The sequence below is a fragment of the Balaenoptera acutorostrata genome, chromosome 13 (assembly GCF_949987535.1).
Source record: "Balaenoptera acutorostrata chromosome 13, mBalAcu1.1, whole genome shotgun sequence".
Taxonomy (NCBI): Eukaryota; Metazoa; Chordata; class Mammalia; order Artiodactyla; family Balaenopteridae; genus Balaenoptera; species Balaenoptera acutorostrata.
Genome location: NC_080076.1, coordinates 54,421,416 through 54,441,750, shown reverse-complemented (window position 1 = coordinate 54,441,750; position 20,335 = coordinate 54,421,416). Strand labels below are relative to the sequence as shown.

The 20,335-nt window shown below is 38.6% G+C and overlaps 1 protein-coding gene across 2 annotated transcripts in view; it reads right to left on the bottom strand.

The window, feature by feature from the left end:
* Positions 1-18,823, bottom strand: part of ABHD3 (abhydrolase domain containing 3, phospholipase) — a 44,259-nt gene extending 25,436 nt beyond the window's left edge. For both annotated transcript variants that reach the window (XM_057527292.1, XM_007197631.3), the window contains exons 1-3: positions 18,528-18,823; positions 17,900-18,063; positions 16,660-16,842 (exon numbers count right to left, since the gene is read on the bottom strand). In XM_057527292.1, coding sequence (XP_057383275.1) covers positions 16,660-16,842; positions 17,900-18,063; positions 18,528-18,689 — 509 coding nt within the window. In that variant the 5' untranslated portion in view covers positions 18,690-18,823. The remainder of the gene's footprint in view (positions 1-16,659; positions 16,843-17,899; positions 18,064-18,527) is intronic.
* Between the last annotated feature and the right edge of the window lie 1,512 nt (positions 18,824-20,335).

Below are 20,335 nucleotides of genomic sequence, written 5' to 3'. Positions count from 1 at the left end.
TAAATAAAGAGAAGAAATACTAAATAAAAATCTGATATTGAGAACTTTCTATGACAACAGAACATGTTAATTAGGAAAGCAGATGATTTTCACTTAATGAAAATGAGGATTTCTCAACAGCCCAGGATTTCTCAACCTTGGGCCCTACGGATATTTTGGATCAAATACTTCTTTGTAGAAGGGCTGTTGAGAACCACTTGGCTGAGAACCACTGTTACAGTGAAATGGGACAGATAGCCTTGAGTCTGCTCAAGCCCAGTGATCTACCAGAATAAAGGGATTTTATCATACAACTTTAAATATTTTCCAGTTCTAAGATTCCACAAGTCTTTGAGTCTATGAATAGAAATAATAATCAGCAAAGGATGGAGTGAGAGGAATATTCAGAGATCATTATGCTGATTTCAGATAATAATAACAGATAATATTTATTAGTGTTTACTACGTGCCAGATTATCTTCTAGGCATTTTACATGAATATTAATATTGGAATGACTCATTCATTCAAAAATTTATTAAACAGACTAGTTACTGAATTAAAGATTGAGTTAGTGCTTGTAGGAGGAAAACAAAATAAAAATATAAGGTTACTGGCCTCAAGAAGAGTATAATCTAATTAGGTTGAAAAGAAATGCATTATACTTTCAGATGAGTGACCACAACAAAAGTGATATCACAAGGTAGTATGTGATTCAATGTCCAGCGAGTGGTATAGATAATAAAGCCTTATGAGGTTAGGATGGGCAAAATTCATTAGGAAAGGATTCATGAAAAAGGCAGATAGATCTTATGCTGAGACTCAGAAAATGGTAAAGATTTCAGCAGAAGGAAAATGTGAGATATAATATGGGCTGAAGGGAGCAATGTGAGCAAAGATATAAGGTAGGAATGTATAAAAGTTTCTGAGGGATGAGAAAATAGATCATTTTAGCTGAAACATGACTACATAGTAGGATAACAATAGAAAATAAAGATGGAAAAATAATTTAGCATCAAAATAGGCATAGGGTTCAGAATGCCAGGTTAAGAAAAGACGACAAGGAAGTTCTGCTTCCAGAAATGTCATGGTAGCTCCTACTGGGCCAACCCTTCCATAGAATAAAAAATAAGTGCTTGATAAATTATAAAGGTGATGGAGAACAACCAAAGCAGGCAGAAACTAAACGGGAGTTGACACTTGGAAGAAAAAAATGCCATTGGATGAGTTTCTTTTCACAGCTTTTTGGCTGAGGGGAGGCACCAGCTGGTATTAGTAATGGATAAAGGTCAAATAGAAATGTTCAATCTCATGGGCTTGAAAACCAGAAAACAGAGTTTGATGCAACTACAAAAGTTAGAGAAATGGGGAAATCTCAGAAAAGAGAGATACAGAGTCAGAGTCCTAAGTTCCAGATTTAAAAAATGGTCACAAAATCTGGCTGAACATTCTGTGATGTAGACTCTAAGCAGTCCAATTAAGGATAAAAAACTGAACAGAGATTTCAGCTGCTGTCTACTACAGAGGGGACAGAGTTTGAATTTGAGTTTACCCAAATTATCTGCCTGATATACAAAAATCAGTCATTAGAAAATATATAGAAACTCTTTTTAAAAAATATAACAGAATTCAGAGTCTCTACAATGGATCATTCAAACTGTCCAGAACAAAATCTAAAATTACTAGACCATGAAGAAACAGAAAAACATGACCTATACTCAAGAGATAAGATAATCAATGTAACTGATCCTGAGACAGTCCAGGTGTTAGAATTAATAGGTGAGGATTTAAAGCAGCTATTATAACTATACTCAAGGACACAGAAGAAAATAAGCTTGTAAGGAATTTTTTTTTAAAAAAAGGAAATAGTAGCAGAGGAATAAAACCTATCAAAAATGGAAAATCTAGACTAAAAAAATACAATATCTGAAATAAAAAGTTCACTGGATTTGCAAATTGCAGTTCCAATCTCAAGATGAGGGAGAAAAAAAGATTGAAAAAAATGAGTAGAACTTCATTGATTTTGGGTACATTATCAAAAGATCTAACATACATGTAATTTTGGTCCCAGAAAGAGAGGAGAGAATAGGGCAGAAAAAATATGTGAAGAAATAATGGCCAAAATTTTTGCAAATTTGATAAAAAGACACAACTAATCGACTCAAAAAGAGAGAGAAAAGTGAAAGGGGAATGAGGGAATCAAAAATCAGAAAACAAATACTAAAATGATAAACTTTATATCTACCATATCAATAATGACATTAAATGTGATTGAACTAAAAATTCTAATTAAAAGGCAGAAATTGTCAGACTGGATAAAACCTTCAGGACCCAACTATATGCTGTCTACAAGCAATACACTTTAAATATAAACACAGATATTTTGAAAGATAACATATAAAAAAAGATATATCACATAAACGGTAAGCATAAGAAGGCTGGAGTGGCTACAGTAACATCAGATTGATATCACAACCAGAGATAAAGAAGGACATTTCATAATGACATAAGAGTTCATTCATAGGAAGATTAACAATCATAAATGTATATGTGAGTAATAACAGTTTCCAAATACACAAAGCAAAAATGGACAGAATTAAATGGAATCAGAGAAAATCCACAATCATAGTTGATTTTAACATCTTTCCATCAACGAGACAAAAAAATTAATAAGGGTATAAAGTGTATCAATAACACTATCAACTGTCTTAACCTAATTTACATTTATATAACACTACATCCAACAGCATAATACACATTCTTTTTAAAAAATGATAATACCTGAACATTTCCAACCTCACTAAGGTCATAAAGGGATTATGACAGATAAACATAATTCATGTACCTTCTTCTAGAATATGAAGCATCAGAAATCAAACACGTAGTTAACAAGAATATATTACTGACTGTATTAATACCCAACTGCTGATTATCACATGGTAATGGAGAACACTGAAAGTTACATTCATAATTCAAGAACCTCATTCTCTTGTTTCAACTCTTTCCCTATAAAATCTATTCCCTGAGTAGGAAACATGACTTATTTGCCTGTCCTGTCTTGAATTTCCCTCATAAAACTGAGTCCTGTGATATTACAGGTCTACATTATCCTGATAGGCAACAATCTTGGGATTTGAGGAGCTACTTGTTCCCAAGTTAGGAGCCTGAGACATCCAAGGGTGTAAAAAAGTAGTAAAGGAGAGTTTTCAAAAATGACCAATTTTTCAAATAGCCAAACAGAAATCATACATTTTTCTGCAGCAAGGTTGTACAGGTGAACCTTAACCCTGTCACACACTGTCTAATTTTGGTGAAATTACTAACACTGTAGTTCTGTTTTTGGTTGGTAGAATGGGGATAATAATACATATCTTGGAATTGAGTACATATTAAATAAGATAACCTATGTATAGCACCTAGTATGGGGCCTATCATGCGGCAGGCACTCAACTAAGCTAAATATAATTATAGTAAACAAAAATAGCAATTCTGGGATTAAGGTTTTACTGAGCTCTGACCGCCACAGCAACAGTCAGCTCTTCCCACCACCAGAGCCTCCCATCAAGCCTCTTAGATAGCCTCAACCACCAGAGGGCAGACAACAGAAGCAAGAAAAACTACAATCCTGCAGCCTGTGGACCAAAAACCACAGTTACAGAAAGACAGAGAAGATGAAAAGGCAGAGGGCTATGTACCAGATGAAGGAACAAGAAAAAACCCCAGAAAAACAACTAAATGAAGTGGAGATAGGCAACCTTCCAGAAAAAGAATTCAGAATAATGATAGTGAAGATGATCCAGGACCTCGGAATAAGAATGGAGGCAAAGATTGAGAAGATGCAAGAAATGATTAACAAAGACCTAGAAGAATTAAAGAACAAACAAACAGAGATGACCAATACAATAACTGAAATGAAAACTACACTAGAAGGAATCAATAGCAGAATAACTGAGGCAGAAGAACGGATAAGTGACCTGGAAGACAGAATGGTGGAATTCACTGCTGCGGAACAGACTAAAGAAAAAAGAATAAAAAGAAATGAAGACAGCCTAAGAGACCTCTGGGACAACATTAAACGCAACAACATTCGCATTATAGGGGTCCCAGAAGGAGAAGAGAGAGAGAAAGGACCAGAGAAAATATTTGAAGAGATTATAGTCGAAAACTTCCCTAACATGGGAAAGGAAATAGCCACCCAAGTCCAGGAAGCGCAGAGAGTCCCATACAGAATAAACCCAAGGAGAAACACGCCGAGACACATAGTAATCAAAGTGGCAAAAATTAAAGACAAAGAAAAATTACTGAAAGCAGCAAGGGAAAAACGACAAATAACATACAAGGGAACTCCCATAAGGTTAACAGCTGATTTCTCAGCAGAAACTCTGCAAGCCAGAAGGGAGTGGCATGAAATACTTAAAGTGATGAAAGGGAAGAACCTACAACCAAGATTACTCTACCCAGCAAGGATCTCATTTAGATTTGATGGAGAAATCAAAAGCTTTACAGACAAGCAAAAGCTAAGAGAATTCAGCACCACCAAACCAGCTCTACAACAAATGCTAAAGGAACTTCTCTAAGTGGGAAACACAAGAGAAGAAAAGGACCTACAAAAACAAACCCAAAACAATTAAGAAAATGGTCATAGGAACATACATATCAATAATTACCTTAAACGTGAATGGATTAAATGCCCCAACCAAAAGACATAGACTGGCTGAATGGATACAAAAACAAGACCCATATATATGCTGTCTACAAGAGACCCACTTCAGACCTAGGGACACATACAGACTGAAAGTGAGGGGATGGAAAAAGATATTCCATGCAAATGGAAATCAAAAGAAAGCTGGAGTAGCTATACTCATATCAGATAAAATAGACTTTAAAATAAAGAATGTTACAAGAGACAAGGAAGGACACTACATAATGATCCAGGGATCAATCCAAGAAGAAGATATAACAATTATAAATATATATGCACCCAACATAGGAGCACCTCAATACATAAGGCAACTGCTAACAGCTATAAAAGAGGAAATCGACAGTAACACAATAATAGTGGGGGACTTTAACACCTCACTTACACCAATGGACAGATCATCCAAAATGAAAATAAATAAGGAAACAGAAGCTTTAAATGACACAATAGACCAGATAGATTTAATTGATATATATAGGACATTCCATCCAAAAACGGCAGATTACACGTTCTTCTCAAGTGCACACGGAACATTCTCCAGGATAGATCACATCTTGGGTCACAAATCAAGCCTCAGTAAATTTAAGAAAATTGAAATCATATCAAGCATCTTTTCTGACCACAACGCTATGAGATTAGAAATGAATTACAGGGAAAAAAACGTAAAAAAGACAAACACATGGAGGCTAAACAATACGTTACTAAATAACCAAGAGATCACTGAAGAAATCAAACAGGAAATAAAAAAATACCTAGAGACAAATGACAATGAAAACACGACGACCCAAAACCTATGGGATGCAGCAAAAGCGGTTCTAAGAGGGAAGTTTATAGCTATACAAGCCTACCTAAAGAAACAAGAAAAATCTCAAGTAAACAATCTAACATTACACCTAAAGAAACTAGAGAAAGAAGAACAAACAAAACCCAAAGTTAGCAGAAGGAAAGAAATCATAAAGATCAGAGCAGAAATAAATGAAATAGAAACAAAGAAAACAATAGCAAAGATCAATAAAACTAAAAGCTGGTTCTTTGAGAAGATAAACAAAATTGATAAGCCATTAGTCAGACTCATCAAGAAAAAGAGGGAGAGGACTCAAATCAATAAAATCAGAAATGAAAAAGGAGAAGTTACAACAGACACCGCAGAAATACAAAACATCCTAAGAGACTACTACAAGCAACTTTATGCCAATAAAATGGACAACCTGGAAGAAATGGACAAATTCTTAGAAAGGTATAACCTTCCAAGACTGAATCAGGAAGAAACAGAAAATATCAACAGACCAATCACAACTAATGAAATTGAAACTGTGATTAAAAATCTTCCAACAGGGCTTCCCTGGTGGCGCAGTGGTTGAGAATCTGCCTGCCAATGCAGGGGACACGGGTTCGAGCCCTGGTCTGGGAAGATTCCACATGCCGCGGAGCAACTAGGCCCGTGAGCCACAACTACTGAGCCTGCACGTCTGGAGCCTGTGCTCCGCAACGAGAGAGGCCACGACAGTGAAAGGCCCGCGCACTGCGATGAAGAGTGGTCCCCGCTTGCCACAACTAGAGAAAGCCCTCGCACAGAAACGAAGACCTAACACAGCCAAAAATAAATAAATAAATAAATTTATTAAAAAAAAAAAAAAAATCTTCCAACAAACAAAAGTCCAGGACCAGATGGCTTCACAGGTGAATTCTATCAAACATTTAGAGAAGAGCTAACACCCATCCTTCTCAAACTCTTCCAAAAAATTGCAGAGGAAGGAACTCTCCCAAACTCATTCTATGAGGCCACCATCACCCTGATACCAAAACCAGACAAAGACACTACAAAAAAAGAAAATTACAGACCAATATCACTGATGAATATAGATGCAAAAATCCTCAACAAAATACTAGCAAACAGAATCCAACAACACATTAAAAGGATCATACACCACGATCAAGTGGGATTTATCCCAGGGATGCAAGGATTCTTCAATATACGCAAATCAATCAATGTGATACACCATATTAACAAATTGAAGAATAAAAACCATATGATCATCTCAATAGATGCAGAAAAAGCTTTTGACAAAATTCAACACCCATTTCTGATAAAAACTCTCCAGAAAGTGGGCATAGAGGGAACCTACCTCAACATAATAAAGGCCATATATGACAAACCCACAGCAAACATCATTCTCAATGGTGAAAAACTGAAAGCATTTCCTCTAAGATCAGGAACGAGACAAGGATGTCCACTCTCACCACTATTATTCAACATAGTTCTGGGAGTCCTAGCCACGGCAATCAGAGAAGAAAAAGAAATAAAAGGAATACAAATTGGAAAAGAAGAAGTAAAACTGTCACTGTTTGCGGATGACATGATACTATACATAGAGAATCCTAAAACTGCCACCAGAAAACTGCTAGAGCTAATTAATGAATATGGTAAAGTTGCAGGTTACAAAATTAATGCACAGAAATCTCTTGCATTCCTATACACTAATGATGAAAAATCTGAAAGAGAAATTATGGAAACACTCCCATTTACCATTGCAACAAAAAGAATAAAATACCTAGGAATAAACCTACCTAGGGAGACAAAAGACCTGTATGCAGAAAACTATAAGACACTGATGAAAGAAATTAAAGATGATACCAACAGATGGAGAGATATACCATGTTCTTGGATTGGAAGAATCAACATTGTGAAAATGAGTATACTACCCAAAGCAATCTACAGATTCAATGCAATCCCTATCAAATTACCAATGGCATTTTTTACGGAGCTAGAACAAATCATCTTAAAATTTGTATGGAGACACAAAAGACCCCGAATAACCAAAGCAGTCTTGAGGCAAAAAAATGGAGCTGGAGGAATCAGACTCCCTGGCTTCAGACTATACTACAAAGCTACAGTAATCAAGACAATATGGTACTGGCACAAAAACAGAAACATAGATCAATGGAACAAGATAGAAAGCCCAGAGATTAACCCACGCACCTATGGTCAACTAATCTATGACAAAGGAGGCAAAGATATACAATGGAGAAAAGACAGTCTCTTCAATAAGTGGTGCTGGGAAAACTGGACAGCCACATGTAAAAGAATGAAATTAGAATACTCCCTAACACCATACACAAAAATAAACTCAAAATGGATTAGAGACCTAAGTATAAGACTGGCCACTATAAAACTCTTAGAGGAAAACATAGGAAGAACACTCTTTGACATAAATCACAGCAAGATCTTTTTCGATCCACCTCCTAGAGTAATGGAAATAAAAACAAAAATAAACAAGTGGGACCTAAGGAAACTTCAAAGCTTTTGCACAGCAAAGGAAACCATAAACAAGACGAAAAGACAACCCTCAGAATGGGAGAAAATATTTGCAAATGAATCAACGGACAAAGGATTAATCTCCAAAATATATAAACAGCTCATTCAGCTCAATATCAAAGAAACAAACACCCCAATCCAAAAATGGGCAGAAGACCTAAATAGACATTTCTCCAAAGAAGACATACAGACGGCCACGAAGCACATGAAAAGATGCTCAACATCACTAATTATTAGAGAAATGCAAATCAAAACTACAATGAGGTATCACCTCACTCCTGTTAGAATGGGCATCATCAGAAAATCTACAAACAACAAATGCTGGAGAGGGTGTGGAGAAAAGGGAACCCTCTTGCACTGTTGGTGGGAATGTAAATTGATACAGCCACTATGGAGAACAATATGGAGGTTCCTTAAAAAACTAAAAATAGAATTACCATATGACCCAGCAATCCCACTACTGGGCATATACCCAGAGAAAACCGTAATTCAAAAAGACACGTGCACCCGAATGTTCATTGCAGCACTATTTACAATAGCCAGGTCATGGAAGCAACCTAAATGCCCATCAACAGACGAATGGATAAAGAAGTTGTGGTACATATATACAATGGAATATTACTCAGCCATAAAAAGGAACGAAATTGAGTCATTTGTTGAGAAGTGGATGGATCTAGAGACTGTCATACAGAGTGAAGTAAGTCAGAAAGAGAAAAACAAATATCGTATATTAATGCATGTATGTGGAACCTAGAAAAATGGTACAGATGAGCCAGTTTGCAGGGCAGAAGTTGAGACGCAGATGTAGAGAATGGACATATGGACACCAAGGGGGGAAAACTGCGATGAGGTGGGGATGGTGGTGTGCTGAATTGGGCGATTGGGATTGACATGTATACACTGATGTGTATAAAACTGATGCCTAATAAGAACCTGCAGTATAAAAAAACAAACAAAACAACTAATACTAAACTTTCATTGGGTTATTTGTATGGAAATATGTTAATATAAATGTTTCAGACATTACATGAAATTTCTAAAAATCTTATATTTGTATTTGTATGGAAATATGTTAATATAAATGTTTCAGACATTACAGGAAACTTCTAAAAATCTTATATGTTCTGGTGTAATGTTATAAGTAATAATCCTAGTTATTACTTTAAAATGTATATCTCAGAAATAACTAATTTTCTTGTCAACTGCATTATTATGAACTTTCATCAAATCTTTAACCATGGTCATTTTTAAGTCTTTTGTCATTTACAGACAGTTCTGGGTGTACTCTGATGATTTTGCAAATATGTTCCTATAAAAGGGTTTCATCTTCAAGAAATTCATGGAAAAGACTCTGACAAGTACAGGTTTCTGGTAACTGACTGTACTGCTGAACTGAATGAATAAGCATTTTCAGAACTCTAATGAAAAACTGATGAACTCATAAAAGTGCTAACAAAAGATCAAGATGAAAAAAAAGAAATTAATTACATGGGACTGAGTGAACTGATGAGGATGAGTATAATTTTTGTGACTTTCTGTCTGAATTAAAAAAAAAAAATCCCACAAGGACTCAGAGGAAAAGAATATACAAATCAATTTTCACTGCAAAGTAAAGGAGCTGTTACAGTGGAGGATTACTGGACTGAATGTCAATATTATGACATAGTATAAGTGTGTTTCATGTTTGGTAATTGCAATCATTGTTGCTTTTGTTGTGGTCATCCATGTACAATGCTTGGTGTCAGTCTATTTATCTCTTGTAAAAATAAAATACAGTGTGTGTGTGTGGAAAAAAAAAAAAAAAAAAAAGAGTTCGCATGCCACAACTAAGGAGCTCGCAAGCCGCAACTAAGACCCAGTGCAACCAAACAAATAAATTTTAAAAAAATAAAAAAAATAAAAAATAAAAAATAAAAAATAAAATGGCAATTCTAATTATTTTTTGCTGATCATAAGCTCTAAGTGGCCCTACGAATTTAAAACAAAAAAGACCAACAAGTTAATATTTAATTAAATGCAATTTATTAGGCATAATATTTCAAAACCAGTGGCCACAAGGGGAAAAAGAGTCAAAGTTATCTTTGATGTGAGGAAGCTAAAAACCTTATTATACAATTAACATCAAGAGTTCTCTTTCAGCAATCTCTTAAAACATTTTACTGGAATCTTTTTTTTCCCATTAGCTCTCTCATTTTCCCTAACATTTACTCAGTTGCTTTCTGACGTTCTCATATTTTATCTTACTCATTTGAATTCTAGCTAGGTCTCTTTGGTATTTCTGTACATTCTGTTAACTTAAGACCCAGTTGAACTAACCTACAGAAAACCCTATTTAAGAACAAAAGTGTTCTACACTAATTATATGAACTAATAGGAATTATTCCAGTGTCACAGATCACTGCTGGCAACTTTATTTCCCAAAACCGAGTCAGAGACATGTATGTGTTCCAGGATGCAGATTCCAGCGGCCGCTCCATCTTAGCAAGGCATTACCTTCCTTCTCCCTGTTCCACCCGCTGCCTGGCCAGTCACACTGCTATCTCTGGGCCCTCCTGGAATGGTTTCTCACCTGGTAATAGGGCTGAGACAGTACGTACCTCATTTTCATCTGACCAGACTAAAAGAGCAAGGCTCTTTTCTAAGCCAGACAATGGCCTGACTCACTCCTTTAACTTTCATAGCTTAATACTTTAAAAAATGTTCATCATGGGCCAAGGTTCTTCATATACATTACATGCAATCCTTATAACCCTATGAAGTATAGGTATCTGTACAGATGAGACAATTGAGGCACAGAGTGACTAAATAATTCATCCCTGGATACACAGGTAGTGCGTGACAGAGTTGGGATCTGAATGCAGGCAGATCTGACTCAGTGATCCACTTAACTAGCTCACTACACTGCCCTGTGCTGTCTAAACTAGTGACACTAAAGTCTCTTTTTCCAAAGAGGATGGGTGCTCTGAACATACGGTACCCTTTGAGTGCATGCCAGCTCTGATAAAAAGAGCTTTGTGCCTGAAAGTTTGTTAATTAAGGTATCATTTTATAGTGGAACATCCAGCAGCTCTATTCCCTAGAGAATAGGATCACTTGTCGGTATCCACCATAACTTTTCCCAGAAATGCCATTAAATAAGCTAAGTCCTTTATTCAGTGCTTTCTAACATTTAGCATTATTTCATCTACCCAGTCTCATGAATAATCAGTTAACTGACTCATTCTGAAAACTTTAAAAATCAAATTATTTTAACAACAAATGAAAAAAATACTTTGAGATAAAAACATTCTGGTGTTAATTTTAAATGACATCTTATCTAAGATACTGCTTTTAGATTGGAGAGTAGTCACAACTTGTCTTTTTGTTTCACTGCCTGATTTTCCTTAGTTCAACCTCCCCTTCCTTCCTCCCTCAGGAAGAGTCTTTGGATGACCCTCCAATGTACTCCTAATGCTTCAGGAAATGCTAAACGTCACCTAAAGCTTAGTCTCCGCTGGTGCTACTTCCTCTAAATAAAAAATGTGCAGGTCCAAACTCCAAACTGGAAAGGGATGGAACATTTAAAAGTAGTCAAATTTTAACCTCTTTAAAATCATCTCCCACTTCAAATCTCTCAGAAAGATAAATTATGGACAATGGCATCCTTGCTACCAATAGTGGGCTCTGCAGTGAAGGATAGGAGATCTTGATCCTATCAAACCACAGAAGAAAATCAGTGCTTTCTGTAAGTATTTTTTTTAAATGTGGCAAGAAGGAAATTTCTTGAAACATAAGCCTACAATCTTGACAAATTCCTCAGTTGATCCCTTTGCCCTCTTCTGCTGTTTCTCTCCTTTCTCTGTCAAAACTTAACAAATGTGTGACCCAGGAATTTCCTGGAGGTCCAGTGGTAAGGACTCTCTCTGCGTTTCCACTTTAGGAGGCCCGGGTTCCAACCCTGGTCAGGGAACTAAGATCCCGCAAGCTGTGCAGCCAAAAACAAAAACAAAAAAACCCCAAAACAAACAAACAAACAAAAAATGTGTGACCCACTCCTGCTCTTGTCTCCTGAGGTCATCTTTGCCACAGCAGTTGGGCTTCCTTCCTCCTGCTCTAATGAATCTTCTCAAATTGTGCTTTATCCACCCTCATTCTCCTTGCCCTTTCAGCTGCATCTGACCCTGCTGACCTATTTCTTCTCTCTATAAAATGTCTCGCTTGCTTCTGATAGTCCAGAATCCTGGCACTTGCAACACTCTGACCAGTCAGTGCTAAAGACTGTCAGTTATCTCCCAATATCCACACTCCCCTTTTTTCCTCAGTAACAGAATCCCCCAATTTCAATTAGGTACATGGCTGCGCAAAATAAAGATTTTACTTCCAAACCTCCCTTCCAGCTAAGGAAGAGCAGGCCCACGTGACAAAAGCAAAACTGGTATGCATACTTGCTGGAAAGCATCTTTAAAGGGAGATGCTGCATTCTCTAGTCTCCCTTTTTTCTCTTTCTTGGGTGTTGGAATGCAGATGTGATAGCTGGAGCTGAAGCAGCCATGGGTTATGAAGCAACATGATAAAAGAAACTTAGTTTTCTGACACTATAGAGTCTCAATCTACCTTCTTGGATTTTCACGTGAGAGAGAAATAAACTTGTATTTTGTTTAAGTCACTGTTATTTTGAGTTTTCTGTCACTTGTTGCCAATCCTGGTCCTCTCTAATGCATTTCTTCCCTACTACTGAATACTCTTTGTCACTTCCACTAGACTGTGCAAATGCTCTTCGGGAATATAGGTTCTGATACTGTACTTTACTATACCAAAATACTTAATGACTGACCTAGATTTCAATGAGCTTATTAGTACATAATTCTGGATGGGTCACTCTTTTTTAATATTAGTTGGGGGTGGAATAAAATAGTAGATGAAGGCTCTCAGTAAAAGAGGTCAGAGTAAAAGATGATTAAGATGCTCTCAGAGTTACTGTTTTTCTCCCTGACTTTAGTTGAAATGCTGTAACTTAATTCAGAGAATGGGTAAGAGATTTAAGAAAATAGGATATTATCCTGGTATACAAAATAATATCTATTCAGCTATATTACTGAATAGAATTTTTTAAAAAGAAATCTTGAAGAAATGGATGAGATTTCTAACTACTTTATCAATCATATGGGTGTAACTTATTAGAGGGAATGACTTTTTCTCCAGTCCTCTGGTTTCTATGAGGGCTTCTCTCTAAATGCACTCCTGGCCTCCTGGCCTTTCTTACTTCACTTGCCCTCCAGGAGATGAAGGACTTGCCTGATAGATACAATTTTGAAGAATGACTGGGTCGTCTGGCTCAGCAAGTTCTCTTCTCCTCTCAGGGGCAAGTTTATTCAGGGAGTACATAATGTACTCTGCCAATGAAGGCGGCCCAAGTATTTCCCATTCAACTCCATTTCCTTTTGACTTCTTAACCTTTACTCACAATTACCTTAAATGAACCTTAGCTTAGTTTCCTTTCATTATTAATTTTGAATTAGTGGACCTTAACAGAAAAGTTTTGTTAGTTTTCAGGTACAGGAAAAAAAATTTACTTAACAGTAACAACAGTAAACCCTTATGTTTCATTTGTCCATATGCCAGGAGTTAGGTTTTCTCTGAAGTCTAAACCATATCTCACCAGTAAAGCATCAATGGTTCCCTAGTGAACTGACAGAGTCCATGACCCTCCCTACATACTCAAACTGCACATAAGATAGTAACTGGGGCCTGAAGGCAAGTGCACCCTCACGCTATTGGGGTGCTTGTACTGCCTATGCAGCTCCACTGTATAAGAGACATTATCATAATATCAAAGCAAGGAAACTAGATGTTTCCCAAGAGGTAGGTTTGCTCATACTTGCTCTTTAAACTATAAAAAAATGTTCTACTTTGCTCAGGGAACAGAAGGTCTAGGAAGGAAGACAAAACATTTCTAAAGACCCATTTTGTTCAAGGCATGAAACCAAACACTTTACACATTCTAATTCGTTTAAACTCTGTAGTAAGTGAGAAGCTACATTGGGGAAGTTAACAATTAGTTGCCTAGGGTCACTCAGTAAGTGGCAGTTCCAACATTTGAACCCAGACCTGGCTCTAAAGCCCATGCACATTCCCCCATATTACACAGCCTTCCCCAAGCTCTGTTACCTACTGGATCCCATGCAAGGCTATCAGTGACTTAGATCTGTTTTGCAACCTAAGGACTCAACACAGCCTTGTGCCAAAGTTCCAGATCCATTTTTTTCATCAGTGGTCTTTGAAACTACCTAGCTGTCTGCGGTAGATTGTAAACACATTTAATAGCCCTTCCTATCAAGAGGAGGAGTCTAAATTCCTACCCTCTGACTCAAGGGTGCCCACATGACCTGACTACAACATGGCAGAAGCAACATTGTGAGAGTTCTCAGCTTGGGCCTGAAGAAGCCTGGCAGCTGTCACTTTTGCACTCTTGGAACACTGTGCCGCCCAGTGAACTTGGGGTGAGCCTGATGGTGGATGAGAGACCACATGGAGCTGAGATGAGTCATCCCTGCTGATGGCTCCCAAGCCCAGAGTTGTCCAGGCTGCTGACCACAAATGCACGAGTGATCCCGGCCAAGACCAGAAGAACCACCCGGCTGAGCTCAGCCCAAATTGCTGGCCCACAGATTGTGAGCAGAAATGTTGTTTTTAGCCACTAAGTTTGGGGAGAGTTTGTTATACAACAAAAGCTAACCCTCTCCGACCTAGATTCAGAGATTCCTTGCAGTTAAAAACAAATGAGGATAGGTCCAAAGGTCACTGAAAAGTTTACCAGTCATTGCTTACTCATGCATTCTGCTACCTTCAAGCCCAGTGTGATTCAGTGTTAGAGTTCTCTAAACCCAAATAAGCTGGGTCTTCAAGCAGCTGACAGTGATCTGGTCCAGCCTTACCCTCTCATAGGCTCCTTATGGTAAGGACAATTCCCACAACTCTTTGTATCTCCTCACAGTACCCAGCGTAGAGGCTTCCTTCTATCATACATTCTCAATAAAATTTCTGAATCAGTAGAAGAGATTTTAACCCTTAGGGAAGCTAGAACCTTCCTACAGCTTTGAAGCACAGTGTAACAGTAGCCATGGTAATAAAATTTGGCAACTTTTACAAGTAATGGAAAAAAGCCATGCATACTGGTAACTCTAGAGCTTATGAGATTCAGTCCTTGAGTTTCAACTACATTGTGTTTTGTTTGTTTGTTGGTTTTTTTTTTATTATTTATTGAAGTATAATTGATTTACAATGTTGTGCTAATTTCTGCTGTACAGGCAAGTGACTCAGTTATACACATATATACATTCTTTTTTTTTAATATTCTTTTCCATTATGGTTTATCCCGGGAGACTGGATATAGTTCCCTGTGTTCTACAGTAGGACCTTGTTGTTTATCCATTCTAAATGTAATAGCTTGCATCTACTAACCCCAAACTCCCAGTCCATCCCTCTCCCTCCTCCCCTCCCCCGTCAACTACATTGTTTTTAAAAGCACTTTCTAAGTCTTGGGAGACAGTTCAGGCAAAGTATAGAATCAGCAATTTAAATATGTACAAAAGGCTTTATAATCTGTATTTTCTGAGCATGACTAAGTTTTAGCAAAAAATTGGAATCAAGCCTCATATCTAACTGAATGGTGCTTAAACATTGTATCCAATGATATCCAATGATAAATTCCTGCTATTGCTTATACTGCAAATTTAATTGGAACCATAATTCTGGAACACCATATCAAAGCTTTCAAGAGACTGACACCTCATGAACAAAATAGACTTTATCTGTAAAAGATCAGAGTTAACTTGTTAAAATTGAATTAGCTATTATGGCATTTTCTTCTTTATATCAAAATGTTTTTATTAATATAAAGTCAATATCAGTTTTTCACACAAACAAGTGTTTTGAGTTTAAGAAAAGATACTTTAAATGCAACTCAGAGTGTTCCACTACAATAATTACCACTGGCTAAAAAAGACTGAGGCTCAGAAAAGCAGTACCTTTCACAATGAATCTGCTTTAAAATTTCAGAACTGAACCAGAAACTTAAAGTTGCTAAGTTGCTTGCAAAAATTAAATAGTATCTGGTGACTGAGTTGAATAATGATTACTTAAAAATGCTGTCCCATCATTAACTGGACCCTAGCCATGTGCACCTGCAAACTCAGGTGGACAGAAAAGGCACAGATCACCTTTGGAAAAATAAGGATGACCTACAAGCTGATTCTGAATATTTTTTACACTTGGGATCTGAGCCGATGAGGCAAGATTAGTGGATCCAGCGCCCAAATGTGTAGTATGACATGAGGGACATTGTGCAGTCTCTCAGGGGTTTGTAATTGCTATTCTCCTAGCAATCCCTTCACTGTGGCCTACTGCTTCTTAGCCCTGGGTCCTATGTCAATTCCTAAGTGATTCTAATTTCATGCATTCATTCAACCAAAATCTGCTGAGTGCCTAAGTGCTATTTCCTGTGCAATGATTCAGTTATGCATTTTCCTGAAAAAAGAGGGAAAGGAGGAAGCAGGGAAAAATAATAATTTAGGGGATTGCATAATCCATGCAAGAAATAACAAGTATTTCGGAAACAAACATGCAGACATATTTAAGCTTCATTTAGAATGAATTAAGTAAAAAACAGAAGAAATCTTTCACTGGTACCTGTATCCCAATTCTTCACTAAGGTGAATCATATGAAGGATATACGATTCCTTGCTTGTTCCAGTGAGGCCAGGCAACAATAAGATAGTAGGTCTGGTGCTGGCATCCATATAACACTTACTGTTATCATCATCAAACCAGTCCAGTGAAATCTGTCCTCCATCTGCAGTTTTAATAAGTTCACTGAAAGAAATAACACAAAAGACATACTCTTTTAGTGTTTCAAGTCATGTCTTAATATTAGTTCCTAATTCTCTCTCTCTCTCTCTCTGTATATATATATATATGCCATTATTTGGTCCTCTCAAAATAACTTTTTTCCAGCATCCACTAACACACACGTCACTTTCTTTCATCACATGAATGTCATGAAATTAGTATCATAAAGCATTTCCAGCAAGATCAGTAAAAGATAGTATGTAAAAATGGGCTTCAAACTACTTCAAATATTTATCTTAATCATTTCCTCATTACTCTGAAATACCCAGCATTTAACCCCTATTTGACTGAGGTCACCCAAATAATTCAACAGGGAATCTTGAATAAGTAAACTGCTGATCTGATCACCGCTCTAGCCGTTTGACTAAATAATGCAGTCTCCTCACAGAGCATATTACAAAATTTGCTTCTTAAACATTTCAAAGTACTTCTCACATAGTATCTACGAACTTGAAGAATTTTCCCAAACGAATAGTCAAGTTCCAGGCAACAAAAGAAACTCCAGAAGGACTAGATGACTCAGTAAAATTAATAATAGGCACCATTTAAATCTCCTGGTTACTGATATATTCTGGACCATATCTTTAACACCTCAAGGACTTCATCCACAAGAACCCATTTGCTTATCAATACAAAGTCCTTTCACTGGGGTCCATCACAGAAAATCCACATTAATTGGCATCCTTCTCACCCCCACCGCCAGCTCAATGCATATCATCAAAGGATCTAGGTCCTCAGGGACAGAGGCATGACAAATTGGAAAAAGAGTAACCCCCAAACACTTCTCTCATCTTAGAAAATAAACCATTTACATCAGAGCACCTCCCCCCAACAGTGGTGAAAGGTAACACCTGAATATTTTCCTGCAGCTGCGTGTGTATGTGGCAGACGTGCCTTCCACCTTCATTCCCCCTTGCTTTTCTATATACTTAACTAAACCGGAGGTTGTATTAACCAAAAACTGGGAGTATGCAAAACACTGTGATTTTGAAGAAATGACTGAAAATGGAACTTTACTTACTTCCTATACTTCACCGGAGGCTTGGAAGTGATGAAAGGTCTCAGCAGCGTCTGTCCTCGACTCTCCCAGCACCAGACCGTCGGGTAGTACGTTTCTGTCACCACAGGACAGTGGTCCTGAAGGAAGCGGCTGAAACTCTCACCCCCTGTCACTAACTGGGGCTTCTGTGGGGAAAGCCAGTATCAGTGAAGTGTCCAGAACAAAGTTTCTGCCAACTGTAAACCAGAAACAAGCGCAAACTCGTCCCTAGCGCGAGATCCGTCTGATTACATATCCTTCTGGAAACCTGATGCAAATAATTCAAACGCAACGAACTTAACAGTGGTTTATTAAACCCTTCTAGGGAATGGAGAGAGTTGACACACGGGAGTCATCCTCAGAAGTGCTAGAGCATCCCGGAGCTGCTTTACCAGGTTAGCGAATGGTGACAGGGCAGTGTCGCCCGCGCCGAGGTCAGCAGGGTCCCGCGCGCTCAGAGGGCGTCCATCAGATGCCGGGGAAAGGGCCCCCCGGACGGCCCCAGACACTCGCCCCAGACAGCGGCACCTCCGGCTTCGCCTGCTGCTGTCACTCCCAGCAGAGCTGCCCGCGGCCCTGCGCCCGGCGCCCGCGCCATCCCCCGGCTCACCTTGGCAATGCTGCTCATGTAGTAGCAGGCGTAAGCGAAGCTGAAGCCCAGGATCAGGGATAAGCCTACTCCCGAACCGAATAAACCGATCCGGACTTGATGCTCCAGGTAGAGCGAGAGCTCCCGGGAGAGCATCCTAAGGTCCATGGCTAAGCGCTGCATGGCCCGGGGACCGCGGCGCGCGGGTGCTGAGGCTGGAGGCCAGCTAGCGGGCAAGCAGCGAAAGCGGGCGCGGCGACGCCGCCGCGGACCCTTGACCAGAGCGTCTCCGGCCGGGCTGAGCCGGGCTTCCGCCAACGGGCGCGGCCCAGTGGCCCCGGGAGGCGTAGCCCGGCACGCTGTACTCCGCCGGCTCCGCCCCGGCTTCCCCCGGTCCGCCCCCCACCGCCTGCCACTCAGGAACCTTACTGCGGCGCGTTTCCAAGCTTGGCCCCCGCGACGGCGGATGGCGTTCTCTCGGCCGGGTCGTAGTCAGCCTGAGTGAACCCCCAGAGTCGGGAGAGAGCGGGTGCCATTTCGGAGAAGGAAATGGGCCTGGCAGCGCGCGTTCAGGCCCCGGGGCGGGCACCTGCCCCAGTGACCTTGAACCATTCCGCAAGGGTCTTGGTTAATCCTTCCGGTAAACTAGCAGGTTTAGGGTGCCCAGGAAGTGTACGCTGGAGTTGTAAGATTTGGGGAGTTAATATCAAAGATATGTTAGGAGAATGCACTATGTAGTGAAAAAAAATCCTACATCCCCCAGGAAGTTGTGTTGCCCCCAAGACTATCAAAAGAGAAAAAATAGTCTATAAACATTCAGTAGTGAAGGCATTCATAATTGACTTTAAATCTCTCTGAATCCTTTAAGTAGCTAAGTGTGCCTTAAATGAGAAGTGGTTCCAAAAAATAAATGAGGAGATCAAGAATAGGAACTGGGATTCAACATTTTTAAAAGCCTATCTGTGGTTCATTAATGCTCTGAATTTATAGACATATGGAAATTCAGTTACCTAATGTACAGACAAGAAACCATTTATGAAGTAGGTCCTCCTAGGCTTATTTATGGCAACATGACTAAAGTCAGGAGATACAGACATCTAAAAGGATTAGAAGATTTAACAATCCGTTATTATGAGCTCCTCCCACCAAAAGTTACCAGGAGTAGCAAGGCTCAGATAGCAAAAGGAAAAAAGGCAAGGACTGTATAGACTATGACAAATTTCACAGGATATAAATTAGTGATAGGGAAATGGAATGGGCAATTTATTTTATTTGGCTATGATTTGGTCATTGCAACTTGATAGTTGCCAGTACCCAGAATAATTGTTATCTTCACTGAGCCTGTTTTATCTTTTAATCTGTAGAACAGTAATTTCTGCTTTATAGAGTTGTTAAGATGACTAAATGAAATAATGTATGCATTAGCCTCCAGCTGAATATAAGTAATTCTCTTTCACTCGCTGACTCTTGTACTTGAGCACACCCAGAAACTCAAATGCACATGGCAGTTGCCATACTTGACAATTTACATGCAGCATTCTTTGCAATACCTGCACCTGCCTTCTACTCTGCCACCGATACATACAAGTATATTTCATTTTGCTTAAGTTTGAAGTGAAAATATCATAAAATAAAATAAGATACTTCATAGGCATCACAGTGTGTAGAAAGCATGCTGACCTGGGAATAAACAACTCTGAACTCATCCACCAAACTCAGGCAAACTATTTACTCTTTCGGAGCCTCAATTCCTCGTCTATAAAATAAGATGGTTGAAATGGAAGAGGCCCAAGTTTCTTTCCTATAAGAAGAACATTCACAATCTTCCT